The 16,428-nt window shown below is 57.2% G+C and overlaps 1 protein-coding gene across 1 annotated transcript; it reads left to right on the top strand.

The window, feature by feature from the left end:
- Positions 1-5,421: 5,421 nt before the first annotated feature.
- On the top strand, positions 5,422-15,304 carry LOC125321181 (olfactory receptor 52K2-like). The gene is given in 5 exon segments (XM_048293576.1): positions 5,422-5,920; positions 5,923-6,104; positions 6,107-6,367; positions 14,383-14,640; positions 14,853-15,304. Coding segments are annotated over 5 exon segments (1,419 nt in total). The 3' UTR covers positions 15,072-15,304.
- The last annotated feature ends 1,124 nt before the right edge of the window (positions 15,305-16,428 follow it).

Here is a 16,428-nt window from a genome sequence, read left to right as displayed (position 1 = left end):
TTTTCCAGGCGTGTTCATCTCTGCACTGGCAGCTCCAGCTGCCCTCCCAGGGAGTGCACGGGGCGAGCAGGAGCAGGGAGCAGGGAGGACTCGTTGGCTTAAAGGAAGCCCTACTCCGTGATGAGAGTTATCTGGGACTGGGAGCAAGGGCACACACCGGGTCCTCTTTCCCTTCCTCCTCTCCAGGTGAGACGCAGCAGCAAGGACCCACCTTTGAGTTCAGAGATGTTCCTGGTGCCGGGAATATCCCTGTGATAATTTCAGGACTCCAGGTGCATTTGTGTCAGTCAATACACAGATCCTGATCCAAATGGGGAGATTTCTTCTGCGTTTTCTTCTTAATCCCCCTGGACCATCCCAGAGGTTCTCTTCTCTGGGCCCCTCTTGCATAAGAGGCTGAGAGGATCATGGATCATGGCTGAGCCCTGACCAGCTTTTCCAGGTTTCTGGATGTTGATGGAAACTGAGCATATTCAAAACTGAGCTCTTCAAAGCACTCTGTCCCTGCGGAGTGACAGAATCCCAGAATCACCAAGGTTGGAGGAGAGCCCAGCTGGGTGTGAGGGTGGAAGAGGAGCAGAGGGATGAGGCTGGGGGCTGTGTCCACTGGGTGGTAAGGCACTGGCACAGGCTGCCCAGGGAAGTGGTGGAATTACCGTGCCTGGAAGTTCCAACAGCGTGTGCATGTGGCATGTGGGGACATGTGTTAGTGGTGGGCTTGGCAGTGCTGGGGGAATGGTTGTGTTGATGGTCTGAGAGGGCTTTTCCACACTTAATGACTCTGTGATTAATGCAAGGATTCCCCAGGAAATCATCAGACACAGGGTGTTTCCTCTGAAGCAAAGCAGGGGGACAAGGCCCATCCTGCCCAGACACATCTGGGGCAGAGCTCCACAGGGTCACCCTCAAAGTCATGGTGATGGAAGAGTTGGGTGCAGCATAATTCCTCTGACCTCTTCTGGATGGAGCAACCTGGTGATGTCAGAGAGCTACCACGATGCAACAACCCTGCCCAGAGCAGCTGTGGCTGCCCCTGGATCCCTGGCAGTGCCCAAGGCCGGGCTGGATGGGCCTTGGAGCAACTTGGTCTATGGAAGGTGTCCCTGCCCATGGCAGGGGGTGGCACTGGATGAGCTATGAGGTCCTTCCCAGCCCCAACCATCCCATCATTCTATGAATTGTGCCCTAAAATGACTGTTTGTGTCCACAGCTACGAAGGACATCTGAAGGACTGGTTCCAACCACAGCCCAACACCGTGTCTACAACTGCCACAAATCCCACCCAAAACACCTTCTTTAGTCTTCACTTCTACATTAAAATTAAAGCTCAGTGGATTGTTTTCAAAACTGGTTCGAATCTGTCATTCTTCACCTCAAACATGTTGTTCCTGTCTTTCTGGTGTTTATCTGACTTTCTGCTGCACCTTCCCCAACATCTCAAAAACCACTTGACAGAATGTTTCTGCTGCCCTAAATTTGCATTTTTTTCTAGGCTGAATTTGCACATTTTGGGTTTACAGTGCCTGGGGCTCGGGAGGGCCTGGTGGGGGCACAGACAGCCCATTCCATGGCATGATCCTTGGTACTGAAAGCCAGCAGAGGCTTCCAGCCAACAGTGCAGCAGAACTGGGAATGAAACTGCTCCAGCATTCTCCAGGCAAACACAAAAATGGTTTTTAATTCTGCTGGAGGCAACTTGTGCAGCACATTCCTGTCTGGCTCGGCCATCAAGGCCAGGTTGGACGGGGCTTGGAGCAACCTGGTCTGAGGAAGGTGTCCCTGCCCATGGCCGGGGTGGAATGAGATGAGCTTTACAGTCCTTTCCAACCCAGCCCAATCATTCCATGACTCCGTGATCTCCTAGCACGTGCCATTCATTAAAGAAATGAGATGAGACAGAACTGACGTGGGGCTAAGGCTGCTCCCCACCAGCCCCGCTGTGGTTGTTACAGAGGAGCCTGGAGAGGGCTCGTGCCTTTGGGAATCCCCATCCCAGGTACTCCCACTGGCACTTCCTGGGGTGATTCATGCACAGCCCTGGAGCACACGAGTTGTTTCTTTCTGGTGTGGCCGTCCCCAAGGTGGAGCTGAGCACAGAGAGAGCCAGGTGGGTGCTGGTGGCAGCTCGGGCATGGCAGGTGCCCCAGGCCAGGGGCTGGGGGAACTTCAGCATCCAGCCTGGAGCCTGCACAGTGTGAGAGAGCCAGGAAAATGGCAGTAGCTGGAAATTTCTTCTAAAAGTAGTTTTTCATACTTTCTTATCAAACCAAACTGCCATTCTAACGCTGCAGATTTCTGATTCTCTAAGTATTTTTTTTAGGTAAAAATAGGACTAGAGTTGAAAGAAGTAAACAAATAAACATCAAACCTTTCAACTAAACCCAGAAATTCCTGCAAAGGAGTTGACTTGTTTCTGATTGTATAATCAATCCATACTTGGCTGAATACACATTTTCTGTAATACAAACTAGATTTTCAACCATGGATAATGTTCTTAACGCCTTGACACAGGAGCAGGTATTGGGATGGAAAGCTACAGGGCTGGGAGCTCACCAGCAGGCAGAATTATATATATAAATATATATATAAAAATAGGCTGGATTATGTCATGGGGGGCACCAGTGGGACTGGGGGAGAGGAGGAGGAGGCAGGCAGGGCACTGGCATCCCAGTTAGGTGTTAGGAAGAACTGAGTGCTCAGAGCAGCTGTCGCTGCCCCTGGATCCCTGGCAGTGCCCAAGGCCAGGCTGGACATTGGGGCTTGGAGCAGCCTGGGACAGTGGAAGGTGTCCCTGCCATGGCAGGGGTGGCACTGGAGGACCTGTAAGGTCCCTCCCAACCCAAACCAGTGTGTTCTGTGATTTTATGATGGTTCTGACAGCTTCATTTTGAGGTCTCTGAATCACCTGGTTCTGATATTTCCCAGGAGTGTCCCTGTGCCAGCTCCTCACCTGTGAGCAGTGGGGCAGAGGCACCTCTCTCTGAGATCTCTCTGTGCTCACACCCCATTAACAAAACCTTTCACTCGGCAGAAAATGGAATCGGGTTTGTTTGGCAGCAGCTGTTTCCTGCAGCCCTCTTGATTGCCATAATTTAATTTGATTCCAATCCTGTCATTCTTTATTGACCAAATCACCTGTTAAGTTCTCTGGCTTTCTGCTGGGCTCTGACGTCAGGGTGACATTCTCAGCTCATCACTTCAGTGTCCCTGCTCCCCAGGGAACATCCCAGGAAGTGCCTGCAGCCCCCAGCGTACCAGGGCTCCTGGAAGTTGGGCAGGACCCACCAAAGACCTCTGGAGATGCTTTTCCTGTCATGGAAATGATCCAAGCCAGCTGCTGGGTTTATTTTCTATTTTAGCAGAGGGTGTTTAACATCCTTCAAAGCTGCCAGTCAAATAAATGACATTAAGAAATAAAGTTCTCTGATTGTCTTTCTCTCGGGGCGGCCGGCACCTCCCTCCTCCATGCGGAGGACAGCTGCCTTTGTCTGCTTTTCTCTGGCTTCTCCACTTAACAGCTTCCAACTCTCATCAGGTCAGAGAATCATCAAAGCAGAGAATCAGAAAATCATTGAGTAAGAGAATCTTTGAATCTTTGACTCAGAGAATTGAAGAATATTGGGATCATAGAATGGTTTGGTCAGAAGTCCAGACTTGTCTCTGCAGAGGTTTCACAGTGTCTGGCTCAGGACTGGAAGCTGTTCTGTACGACTTTCACCAGTTGTCCCAAACCAGCACAAATAATGTCTCAAATGAAGTTTTCCCAGTGGAGCACCATGTCCTGGAGAGCAGAGGCTCTGGAGCAGCTGCCAGCACCTGGGAGGGTAATGCTGGCAGCCAAAGGGGCCAGAGCAGTTTGGGGGTGTAAGAGGGAAATGGAAAAAGTCAGATTATTTCATTAAAAGGTGTTTAAATCTCGACAATGTGCAAAAAAGCCTCAGTAAGAGAGATACTGGAACTGGCAGGTGGAGATGAGAAAATGCAGGGCTCTGGGCCTTTAGTCTGTGTTAATTTTATATCTTTTAGTTTATCAGGGGCTCTGCCATGAGGGCTCTCCAGCCAAGAGAAGGCAGGAGAAGGATGCCATGGCTGGGAGGAGCAGACAGACAGGGTTAAAGAGGAGGAAAAGCAGGGGGCTAGAACCCTGAGGGTGATTTGCACTTGTGTGCCAGTCAAGGGTTGGAGATTCTCCTCCACCTCTGGATGCCCACAAGCCTGGACAGTCCAATTTCTTCCAGGCAAGCATAATTTAGTAAATCCTGTGAGCTCTGGTGCAGAGGGTTTGACACAAACCTGCTCTTCACGGTTTGGCCTTCAGCCCACAGGTGGGTGAGTGTGGAGCAGGGGCAGCACCATTTTCAGTGAGCTCTCCATGACTGGGACTCGCAGCCAGAGCTGCCAGTGGTGCCCGTGTCCCTCAGGGCTGGGCCACAGCAGGGAGCACCATTTCTCTGGCTGTACTTTCTCTCAGCCCAGTTTCACCACAGACATGGTGCAGCTTCTGCATGACCCAAAGGAACATCAGGATGAACCTGTATGACCTGGACATGCCCGCTCCTTTCTGAGCAGGACATAGGGAGGAAGGACTCGCTTGAGCTCTGCCACAGAAACGCTTCTGAAGGTTGGGCAGGGGCCAAAGAGCCCGGGGTCCTTGGTGGCCCCAGAAGTTCTGGGTTATGGGTTGGACTTGATGATCTTAAAGGTCTTTTCCAACCTAAATAATTCTGTAATTCTGGGATTATGCCCCATTTCTGCCCACTGAGAGTGGCAATAGTGGCAGGAAGCCACAGCAGGGCAGGACACCGTGGTGCCAGCCTGCAGACAGACATGGATATGGCAAATTTGGGCTGGGGAAGAGGAGACCAAGGGGAGACCTCACTGGGGTCTTCAACATCCTCCCGAGGGGCAGCGCAGGGACAGCTCCGATCTCTGCTCCTGGGCCAGGGACAGCAGCCAGGGAGTGGCTGGAGCTGGGCCAGGGCAGGCTCAGGCTGAGAGCAGGGAAAGGTTCTTCCCCCAGAGGCTGCTGGGCACTGCCCAGGCTCCCCAGGGAATGGGCACGGCCCCGAGGCTGCCAGAGCTCCAGGAGCGTTTGGACAGCGCTGCCAGGGATGCCCAGGCTGGGATTGGTGGGGTGTCCGTGCAGGGCCAGGGGTGGGACTGGGTGATCCCTGGGGGTCCCTTCCAGCTCAGGATATTCTGCGACTCTGTGATCCTCTGGGATGTGCTGATCACAGCACCAGTTCAAAGGCTGACTGCAGAGAAGAGGTTCTGAAAGCTTTTCCCCAAAGGAACAGAGCAAAGTTCCCTGATGCCACGGGCACTGTGGTCACACTGCTGGCAGCCCCAGTCCCAGCCTGTCTGTCCCTGTTACAGGGAGCTGCAGCAGGGGACAAGGATGCAGCTTGGGCTGCTTGTGCCATGTCAGCCCCCAGCCAATCCAACACCAACCCTCTGCCCTTTCTGCTGAGGGGTGTCCCTGACCTGGAGGTTTTCCACATGTGGATTTCCATCCCGTTCTGCATCTCCGACATCATGGCCTTGCTGGGAAACACCCTGGTGCTCCTGGCCGTGGGCCTGGACAGGAGCCTGCACAAGCCCATGTCCTGTTTCATTGCCACGTTGGCCCTCATCCACCTCATCTTCTCCACTGCCGTTGTTCCCAAGATGCTGGGTGTGTTCTGGTTGGATTCAAGGGAGATTGGCTTTGAGGCCTGCTTCATCCAGATGTTCTTCATCCACACATTCTCCGCAATGGAGTCGGGGGTGCTCCTGGCCATGTCCCTGGACCGGTACGTGGTCATCTGCCACCCTCTGAGGTACAGCAGCATCCTGACCAGCCCGAGGGCCATCCAGGCAGGACTGCTGTCCCTGGCCAGGGGAGTTGGTATCATGATCCCCTTGATGTGGCTCCTCACCAGCCACCCTACTGCAGCAGCAGGGTGATCCCCCACTGCTACTGCGAGCACTTGGCTGTGCTGGGGCTGGCCTGCGCCGACACGGCCACCAGCCACCGCTACAGCCTCGGCATGGCCACGCTGCTCGTGGGGACAGACCCTGCCTTCATCACCTTCTCCTACTGCATGATCCTCAGGGCTGTGCTGAGGCTGTGCTGAGGCTGCCATCCCACAGGGCTCGGCTCAAGGCCCTCGGGATCTGCAGGTCCCATGTTTTCGTCATCCTGATCTTTTACACAGGTGGGCTCCTCTCCATGTACCTGCAGATGTTCACTCGCAGCTTGGCACCTCATGTCCAGGTGCTGGTGGCTGATTCCTATCTGACAGTCCCTCCCACGCTCAACCCGCTCGTTTATGGCATAAAGGTGAAGCAGATCCAGGAAGGAATCCACAAACTGCTGGGGCAGCTGGCAGGACCCAGGAGCTCACAAGCTGCTAAAGGTGGCTCAGGTTCAGAGAGACAGAAAAACATTTCTCCCATGCCAGGAGAGGTGTGAAGTTGAGTGCAATGAATTGTCCCCCAGAAAGGTCCATCTCTCTCTCCAGAAAGGGGAACCTTGACCAGATGCCTGACGCTGACACGGCAACAGCCGATCGACAGGAAACCAGTGGGCCAGTGCAGATGCGTTTGGGCAACTGTCCCTTTGGCCAGTGCACTCCTCCCTTCCAAGACACCAATTGGGAATCATGGAATTCCAGGATGGTTTGTGTTGGGAGTGACCTTAAAGCCCATCCAGTGCCACCCCTGCCATGGGCAGGGACACCTCCCACTGTCCCAGGCTGCTCCAAGCCCTGGCAGTGTCCAGCCTGGCCTTGGGCACTGCCAGGGATCCAGGGGCAGCCCCAGCTGCTCTGGGCACCCTGTGCCAGGGCCTGCCCACCCTCCCAGGGAGGGATCTCTTCCCAAGATTTAATCAAAGCCTCTCCTCCCTTGGTTTAAAGCCATTCCCCCTTGTCCTGTCACTGTCTGTCCATGTAATGCCCACTATGCCCCAGTCTCTCTGGTACTGGAGAGCCCAGCACTGGACCCTCTACTCCAGGTGTGGCCTCTCCAGTGGTGAGCAGAAGGGAAGGATCATCCCCCTCTCTGTGCTGGCAAAGCTCCTCCTGATGCACTTTTGGACACCTTTGCTCCTGGTCAGCCTGGTGTCCCTTCTCTGCCAAGCTGTTTGTCCAGCCAGGTGGCCCCAGCCTGTGCTGGTGCTGGGCTCGTTCCCCAGCCCTGGCAAGACCTTCCACTTGTCCTGGTTGAACTCAAGAGGTTCCTGTTGGCCCATTTCTCCATCCCATCGAGGTCCTTCTGGACACCAGCACAGCCACCAGGTGAACCTGCTGCTTCTCCGTATGCTTAGCAGGGCTGGTCCTGGCTGAGGCACCCCACCGGTGACGGTCAGGATGTGTCCTCAGTACCTGTGACTTCACTGGGAGAGCTCCCCCTGCCCGGGCCAGGGCAGGACTGAGCTCTGTGAAGTGAGGGCTGGGCTCCCTGCAGACAGAACACCAGACAAACCAGTGCTGGAGCAAGTCCCAAGTAGCTGGGGAGTGCTGGCTTTTGGGAATTTTGGGGGACAGTATTTTCCCCAGCACTGTGGGAAGGTGGACAGGAGCCCCATTGTGCAGGTGCTTGGGACAGGGGTGACATGGGGCAGTGGTGACACGGGGCAGCTCCTGGATCCGGGTTCATCCACCCCAGGTTCTTCCATGAAGGAGCCCCAAGGAAAGAGGCCCTTCCTTGTTTACCTGCAGAGGAGCCGAGCCCAACAGGGACAGCAGAGTAACGAGCCTCAGGATGATTCCAGCTGGGCCTCAGGGTGATTCCAGCTCTGAGCCAGGGCTCACTTGCTAGTTTTGAATCTCTCCTTTGGGTGAAGTGTTCAAAGCAAACAACAGCTCACCCCTGCAGGTGCTGGGCGGGGCCGGGCGCCCGCTGTCCGTTCGGAGATGAGCAGGGGCACACGCAGTCCCTGCCAGGGCGGGGCGTGGGGCACTGGTGGCTTTGGGCACTGACCCCAGTCCCGGCCATGCATGGAAGGGTCTCTGCTCCCTCCACAGCTGGTTGCAGAGTTGCAAAGCCTTTGCAACACCAGCAGCCCTGAACCACCACAGCACCTCAAGATCATGGAATCACAGAAGGTTTGGGATGGAAGGGACCTTAAGGTCCATCCAGTGCCACCCCTGCCATGGGCAGGGACACCTTCCACTGTCCCAGTTTGCTCCAAGCCCCTTGGCTGGGGGCACTGGTTTGGCTGCAGCTCCCTGGGCGGTGCTGGGACAGACCCCCGAGGCACAGTGACCATACACAGAGCCAGCTGTGGGAGGGCAGCAAAGAGCTGCGGGAGCAGGAACAAATTCCAGGGTTTCAGCAAGTGCAGCACTGGCTGCTTGGGGCCCAGGCTGGGCACAGACCCCAGCTCCCACCCATCCTCCTGCCTGTCCCCCCCTGCCTGGACCAGCCCAGAACCTGCACCATCCCTCCACCACAGCCCGTACCCCGGCCTCAGGTCACTCAGAATTAATGTTTATTTAATTCCAGCTAATTTTTCGCTGTCCAGCAGCATTTCCCTGCATGCCTGTAGTGTACAACCTTCTTGTTGTACACACAACAGCATAAACAGTCCTGTTCGGTACCACCCAAACTCCGGCTCTGGTGCTGGGGGCTGGAGCTGCCACCGGCACAGGTTTTCCCATTTTACCGTGGCATTTTTAGCCCCTAAAACTGCCTCAGCCCTGGGCTGGGTTGGGGAGGGCGACTCTGACTTTTACAGGAAAGCTTCTGCTCGGCTCCTGCTCTCGGCAGCGGGAGCTGCCCGGATCCGCTCCCGCGGGATGGAGCCACCTCCGGCAGCAGGAGGGGCTGGGGTCCCCACGGGACACCCCGGGACAGTCCCTGCCTGGCCACGACGGGCACCGAGGGACAGCGAGGCACAAACATCCCTCCCTCTGGAGCGGGCACAGGCGGCTCAGAGCAGCGGTGTCCCGGTGCCCTCCCCGGGCTGCGGGCTCACAGAGGAGCCGATTGCCGCGGGAGGCTCGTCTGGCACGGGGCAGGGGGCTCCTGCAGCCGCGTCTCTCCCTGCGATGCCCCGCGGGTGCGGGACAGTCCCCCCAGCGCCAGCAGCCCAGCTCCAGCCAGGACGCTGACGGAAAGTCCTCGGGGAGCGGCACCGGTGACAAACGCGTTAATTGGGCCCTGGGCAGCGGCGGGGGGGCCCGGCCGCAGCCGCCCGGCCAGCAGCACTCAATGCTCCTGGGGCCAGAGCTGTAATTACCAGCCCCCTCGTTAGCGCTAATTGAACTCTCCCAAAGGGAACCTGACGGAAAAAACATAATAAACAAAGTTCAATTGCTTTTAACTTCGACTCCTTGGAAAGCCCAGGGAGGGAAGTGAGTCAGAGGGACGCTGCTGCCCTCCGCCACCGTCACACACCCCAAACCTGTGAGCAGGGACAGGGGACGAGGCCGATGGCCCTGCCCTCCTGGGGCAGGAGCAGCTCCCCGGGGCCGGCTGAGCTCCGTCCAGGCCGGCCCAGCGATGCTCTCTCGCACAGCAGCGTGCCCGGCTCCGCACCTTGGAGTGACCCATGGCAGGGCGTGGGGCTGGATGAGCTCTGGGGTCGCATCCAACCCAAACCATTCCACAATTCCATGAACGCCTCTCCAGCAGGACTCTGGCCCTTCGGGGCTGCCGGTGCCTCTGCAAGGGGGGCTGGGGGGGACGGGGGGTGTCACTGCTCTGCTGACGAGTGACCACAGAGCTCAGGCGGTCACCCTGCCCCACTGCCGCTGCTGCTGCTGGTGATGATGATGATGACGATGATGATGATGATGACGCTCGCACTGCCAGGCTGTCGGGGAAGGAACAAAATGAATGGATGTCTCTCCCAACCTCTTCCCTGTGCCGAGGGCGAGCAGCAGCCGGGCCGGGCCGGGCCGGGCCGCCCGGGAACGCGGTGGTGACACCGGGCATGGCCCTAAGTGTGGATCGCAGGAGGCCCCTCCTGGCCAGAAGGCAGCACTGCCACCTCGCTGCACTGTCACCACCTCACTGGCACCTCCCTGCCACCCTCGGCCACTTCCTTGCCCCCTCCTGTCACCTCCCTACACTGTCACCACCTCACTGTCACCCCCTGCCACCTCCCTGCATTGCCATCCCCTGTCTCCTTGTGCCACTCCCTTGCCACCCCTGTCACCACCCTGAAGTGCCACCACGTCCCCACTCTCAGGGCATGGGCAGCGCCACCGGCACCCACCGGGCACCGGCACAGCGGCTTCAGGCTGGACTTTACAGCCAGGACTTGCCTGAGGACAGCCCTGACACTGCTCTGGGAACAGCCCTGAGCATGGGACTGACCTTCTCTGCCCCAAGTCAGAATCATGGAATCACAGAACAGTTTGGGTTGGAAGGGGACCTCAGAGCCCATCCAGTGCCACCCCTGCCATGGGCAGGGACACCTCCCACTGTCCCAGGCTGCTCCAAGCCCCAATGTCCAGCCTGGCCTTGGGCACTGCCAGGGATCCAGGGGCAGCCCCAGCTGCTCTGGGCACCCTGTGCCAGGGCCTGCCCACCCTCCCAGGGAACAATTCCTGCCCAATCTCCCATCCAGCCCTGCCCTCTGGCACTGGGAAGCCATTCCCTGTGTCCTGGCCCTCCATGCCTTGTCCCCAGTCCCTCTGCAGCTCTCCTGGAGCCCCTTTAGGCCCTGCAAGGGGCTCTGAGCTCTCCCTGGATCCTTCCCTTCTCCAGGTGAGCACCCCCAGCTCTGCCAGCCTCAGCTGATGCTCTGAGCTCTCTTGGCCTTTAGTCAGGTGGGGTCTGGGCTGTGGCAGGTTTCTGTCCCCAGCTGGGACCAGCTTAGGGACACTCATTGCATGGGAACAGCCAGGAGCAGTGTCCAGGAGCCTTCTGGTGCTCTTTGACTCCCTTTGCTCCCAGGTGTTCACAGGTCTGGCCAGGATGAGCCCCAGCAGGCCCTGCCTGTGCGAGAGGGACTTTGGAGCCTCCCACCCTATGGCGATAATCACAGGGGACCCCAAGACCAGAGCCAAACCTGGATTAGATGCTTCAGGTTGTGCTTTTCCAACCTGCCCCATTGCTGAGGCTCTCACAGATCCTGTGTGCTCCCCAAGCAGCAGAGGAAGCTGTGGAGAGGCTGCGGGAACAGCCTCAGCTTCCATGGAAACCCAGAGTGAGCTCACAGGAATTCAGATTCCAAGTGTCAGTCAGGAGCCATTCCCTGAAGGTATCAGATGGAGGGAGCTGGGAATGCAGAGTGGCCCAACCTGCTCAGAGGTGCTGGTGGGAGCAAAAGCAGAGACAGAGATTGCAGGGGAAAGCCACAAGGACTGTGGAGGAAAACCACAATCCAGTGGAGGTGACAGGGTGTAAAAAAGCACCCGAGCCTGGCACCCAGCTTGGGAGACACTGTCAAACCCAACATGAACCAGCAGAGGACTAGAGACCTCTGGGCCAGGGAAAACCTCTTCACCTGAACATCCTCGGGTGGTGGTAGAGCTCTCCAGGAGCATCCAGCAAGAGGGCACAACCTCTGCTTGTTTTCCATTTTGATGTTTCCCCTCAGGGGCTGAGACTGCAGCGCTTGGGGCTGGAGTGCAAAGCAAATGGACAAACTCACAGCGCTGGGGTTTGTGAATGGGGTTTGAGGCCCTCCGTGTGCTGCCAGTGGCAGATGCAGTTCCCAGGGATCCAGCCCTGTGATGGACACCTGACCATGTGCCTCTGGACAGGCACCTTTCCCAAATTCCCCGACCATGGGGCTTGTTTGACACAACATCCTTGCTGTGCGGCCATCGACTGGCACCGATGTCCCTCTGGCCTCGGCAGTGTGGCCACGGTGGCACTCGCTTGCCAGGGAGGGCACCCTGGACACCCAGGGCTGGCACAACACTGGCACATCCCAGTTTGCAGATTTTGGGTCAGCTCCTTCTCATCCAATTCAAGTGCTAAGAGAAGTAGACAGCTGGTCCAAAGCCAAGGCCCACAGCAGCTGGTCCCACTGTCCCCAAAGGGCCTACAGGTGCTTCTGCACATGCTGGTCATGCTGGGATGTCCAACCTCTCAACCACAACACTCACCCAGACCCTCCCTTCCTCTGCAGCAGTTTCACCTCTTCCATCCCTTAATCAGAGTATTTGCTTTGTTTTACGTCAATTTTAAAGTATTCAATTATTTCCACAATATCTTTGGTTGGGTTATTTTACTTGAGCCCTCCCCCTGCAGTCAGGAATTTTCCTTAGGGACTTTGGCTCTTTTGTTCTAATTAGATTAATGTCATAATTAGCTCTCAGCCTGACTAACCCTAAGCACCCTGTATGTGTAATGTGTGTCTGTGCTTATAAACCCCCTGCCAAATCAGGGCTGGATTTTTCCCAAGTCGTGCTCCTCTGTGACTCACCCAGTAAATCACGGAATGGCAGAGGGTTTGGGTTGGGAGGGGATGGGCTGGTTGGTGTCTCCAGCCCATCCTGTTCTGTTTTCTGCAGGTCCTGGATCCAAACCCCGCAATTCCCCCCATCCCCTCAATGCAGCACAGCTTTGGGTGAGCAGGGACCCAGCAAGGGGCTCTCCTCCACCTCTTCAGACCACTGGACTCAGATTTGGGGGGCCCTGGAGCTTGGGGAGACCTTGGCTGTCTCTCTCAGCTCAGGTGCTGAAGCAATTCAGACCTTTCCCACCTGTTATCCCTTTACACAGCAGCCAGGTTTGCAGGGTCATCCATGAGAGCCCAGGAGCAGCCCCCGGACAGAACCCTGCCCCCAGCTAACTCTCTCAGCCTCTTAAAAACCTCTCCAAGCCTTCCAGCACTTAATTTCTGCCAGGCATCTGAGCCTGGGCCGAAATTAATGAGCAGTTCCACGCCTCCACACCTACAAGGTGTTGCTGTGCGTGGGGACGAGGTTTGTAGGGAAGCAGGAGAGAGCAGGAGCTGCCAGATGAATATTAAACCCAAAGAGCTGCTCAGCAATATTTTATGCTTTTACTGAGTTTGACTTCAATGCTCGTGGGAAAAAAAAATCCTGGGCAATGCAAGGACTCCAGGGAATTAGCATCTTCCCCCAGCATAAAAGCCTCATTTTTTATGGAACACAAATGAGTTCTGGGCAGACAGGGAGGTCTGGGAGCACCTCGCTGTATTTGCCAGCTGATATTTCTAAGTGTCTACAGAAAGTTGGGAGGACTGTGAAGTGATGCATAAAAAATTGTAATTTTTAAAATAGGAAAATAGATGGGAAAGGGCCTGAGAGTGGGGGGGAGCTCCTTGTTTTCCTGCTGCATTGCGGCTGCGGAGTTAAGGATCTCCGTTAGACTTTGCTGCCATAAATTAAGAAGCATCAAACACACAGAGACAAAAAGGCAGGGAAAAAAGTCAGAAATCTTAGAGCTCCAAGGCAGGGGTCCGAGAGAATTCCCGGGCAGAGCCCACAGCTTCAGCGAGGGGGTGAAACCTGGGGCCAAGAGCCACGCAAGGGCTGCTCTCACCCTGGAGCAGGAGGGATTTCAGGTGACCTTGACAATGGGACAGAGCCCAAAATCCACCGTGTGAAACCCAGCCAAAAGCAGGGGAAGTTCCAGACGTCACGGGGAAAAGCACAGATCCCAAAGGTAGAAGTCCCTGTGCAGGCAGCCACGGAGCATCCCTCCCCAGAGGAAAAGAGGAGCAGGTTCAGTGGGCAGCTCTTGGAAAACCACCTGGATCCTGGCTCCAGGCACACATTCCCGAGGCCATGCTGAGCTGGGGCTCATGAGCCAGAGGCTCCTGCCTGTGCCAGGTGTCCGTGGGACTGCAGGAACAGGGTCCCATCTTCTGACACCCCACCAGCTTTCCCTTCCCCGGATTCCCCACCACCCCCAAGCCTCCAGCCCATCGCCTCTGCCTGCTGACCAGCCTGGCCTGAACAGATGGCAGCGGAGGATCCCATGGGAGCTGTGGTGTGCGACCTTGAGGGGCTGGAGCGTGTCCAGGGCAGGGAAGGGAGCTGGGAAGGGGCTGGAGCCCCAGGAGCGGCTGAGGGAGCTGGGAAAGGGGCTCAGGCTGGAGCAAAGGAGGCTCAGGGGGGACCTTGTGGCTCTGCACAAGTCCCTGACAGGAGGGGGCAGCCGGGGGGGCCGGGCTCTGCTGCCAGGGAACAGGGACAGGAGGAGAGGGAACGGCCTCAGGCTGGGCCAGGGCAGGCTCAGGGTGGACAGCAGCAGGAATTTCCCCGTGGAAATTCCATGGGGAGGACTGGGGAGCTCAGGGCAGGGCTGGGAAGGTCTGGGGAGCTCAGGGGAGCTCAGGGCAGGGCTGGGAAGGTCTGGGGAGCTCAGGGGCGGGTTGGGAAGGTCTGGGGAGCTCAGGGCAGGGCTGGGGAGCTCAGGGGAGCTCAGGGCAGGGCTGGGACAGGACCAAACCGGGACACCCGGCAGGGCCGGGCCGCGCTCCCCACGCCCCCGGTCCCGCTGCGCTGCGGCCGCGCCACCAGCGCCCCCCGGCGGCCGCGCGCGGAGCTGCAGGAGCCGCGCCACCCCCGGGACCGGACCGGGACAGAACCGGGACAGAACCGGGACAGAACCGGGACAGAACCGGGACAGAACCGGGACAGGATCGGGACCGGGGTTCGTGTGCTCGGGACAGAACCGGGACAGGGCCAGGATCGGGCCCGGGGTTCGTGTGCCCCTGGAAAGGTGAGTTCGGACCGGGGACGTTCGGGTGTCATTGCCTGTTGTCCTCCCGTACCGGGGGCTCTGAGGGAGGGGGGTTTTGGTAAAGCACAACTTGTGACGGCTCCCCCACCCCCAGCTCTGCTCTCGCATCTGTTTTGTTTAGATAAAAGATAGATCCCTCCCACGGCACTGGGAACCCTCTGCTGATGCCAGTTCCTTTCTGTTCTCCACAGATCCTTGCCGTGTCTGCGGCGTTTTCCATTTCTCCGGCTTTTCAAAGCCCAAGGTGCCCATCAGGGCAGGTCCGAGCTCTCACTGTCCTGGCCCTGAGGCACCTCAACAAAACCCAGCTGTGGATGGACATTTGGCAGCTCGTTGTCCTCTGTCCTTCCCCTGGCACCTCGCAGCCCTGCACAGCCCGGCGGGAGCACAGGGCCAGCTCTCCTGCCTGAGGGGACACAGACATGCACCTGCAGCGCCTGAGCTGCTCCTGCCCTTCCAGGGCTTTTGGACAGACAAGATAAGCCGGCAGTCAGCTTCCCCAAAAGTCAAATGGGTTGTTGATTAGAGGATGTGGTTGGTTATCAGCTGTATTTATCGTTGTGGACTTGCCTCAGAGGCTGCCTGAGGCGGTGGTTGGTGTGTTAGAAAAGGAATAAAGAGGAGAAGTTGATGGGATGGGAAATTCAGCCTCCACCGCAACTGTGCACGGGCTCAGCTTCACCGACCTGCTGCAGGCTGCATTTTGAAGGGGCCTGCAAGAGAGCTGGAGATTTTGGACAAGGGCTGGAGGGACAGGACCCAGGGAATGGCTTCCCAGTGCCAGAGGGCAGGGCTGGATGGGAGATTGGGCAGGAATTGTTCCCTGGGAGGGTGGGCAGGCCCTGGCACAGGGTACCCAGAGCAGCTGGGGCTGCCCCTGGATCCCTGGCAGTGCCCAAGGCCAGGCTGGACATTGGGGCTTGGAGCAGCCTGGCACAGTGGGAGGTGTCCCTGCCCATGGCAGGGTTGGCACTGGGTGGGGTTTCAAAGGTCCTTTTCGAGTCAAACAGTTCTATGATTCTGTGACCAGTCTGGGCCCCAGTCCCTCTCCTGTCCTGGAGATCAGCAGCTCCAGCTGGCAGGTGAGAGTTTCTTGCTGTCAAAGAACACTGAGAAGCTGCCCCGCTGGCCTGGCACGCACAGAACCCCAGCAGCGTGGTTCTCCTGCCTGGCATGCACAGAACACCACCAGTCTGGTTTCCTTCATGACCTTTAAGCTCCTGCATTCAGTGGGAGGTGGGGAGAGCTGGGCTTTGCTGTTGCCGAAAAGACAACTGGGGATCTGCACCTGCTCAGCTGCAGTGACATCCTTAAAGCCACGATGAGCAGAGACACAGGGCTCTTGGCACAGCCACCCAGCTCCTGGATGGTGCCATGCAGGAAATGGGCCACAGGTTTTAGTCCAGCTGTTAGGGGATGACTCTCTCCACACCAAGAGCTGTAGCCATAAATGATGGCACAGCTCCTCTTGGGAGTTCCTCTCAAGCAGTGTGGTATCACTGTGTAATCATAGAGTGGTTTGGGTTGGGAGGGACCTTACAAATCATCTCATTCTGATCCCCCTGCCATGGGTAGGAACCCCTTCCTGCATCCCTGTAGGAATGGAGGGGCAGAATTGAAAGGATAAAAGTAAGAAGCTCATGGGTTTTGATAATTCATTAATTAGAAACAAATTCCAAGGCTCTTGGAGGGCAATATCCCCGCCTGCTCTAGTCAATGTACCTCACTGTCACCAGGGGGGTGGCGAAGTGCACGTGGCGGCTGCGG

Source organism: Corvus hawaiiensis, chromosome 2, assembly GCF_020740725.1.
Source record: "Corvus hawaiiensis isolate bCorHaw1 chromosome 2, bCorHaw1.pri.cur, whole genome shotgun sequence".
NCBI lineage: Eukaryota > Metazoa > Chordata > Aves > Passeriformes > Corvidae > Corvus > Corvus hawaiiensis.
Note: the sequence above shows the minus strand (reverse complement) of the source record. Positions and strands in the feature narration are given on the sequence as shown.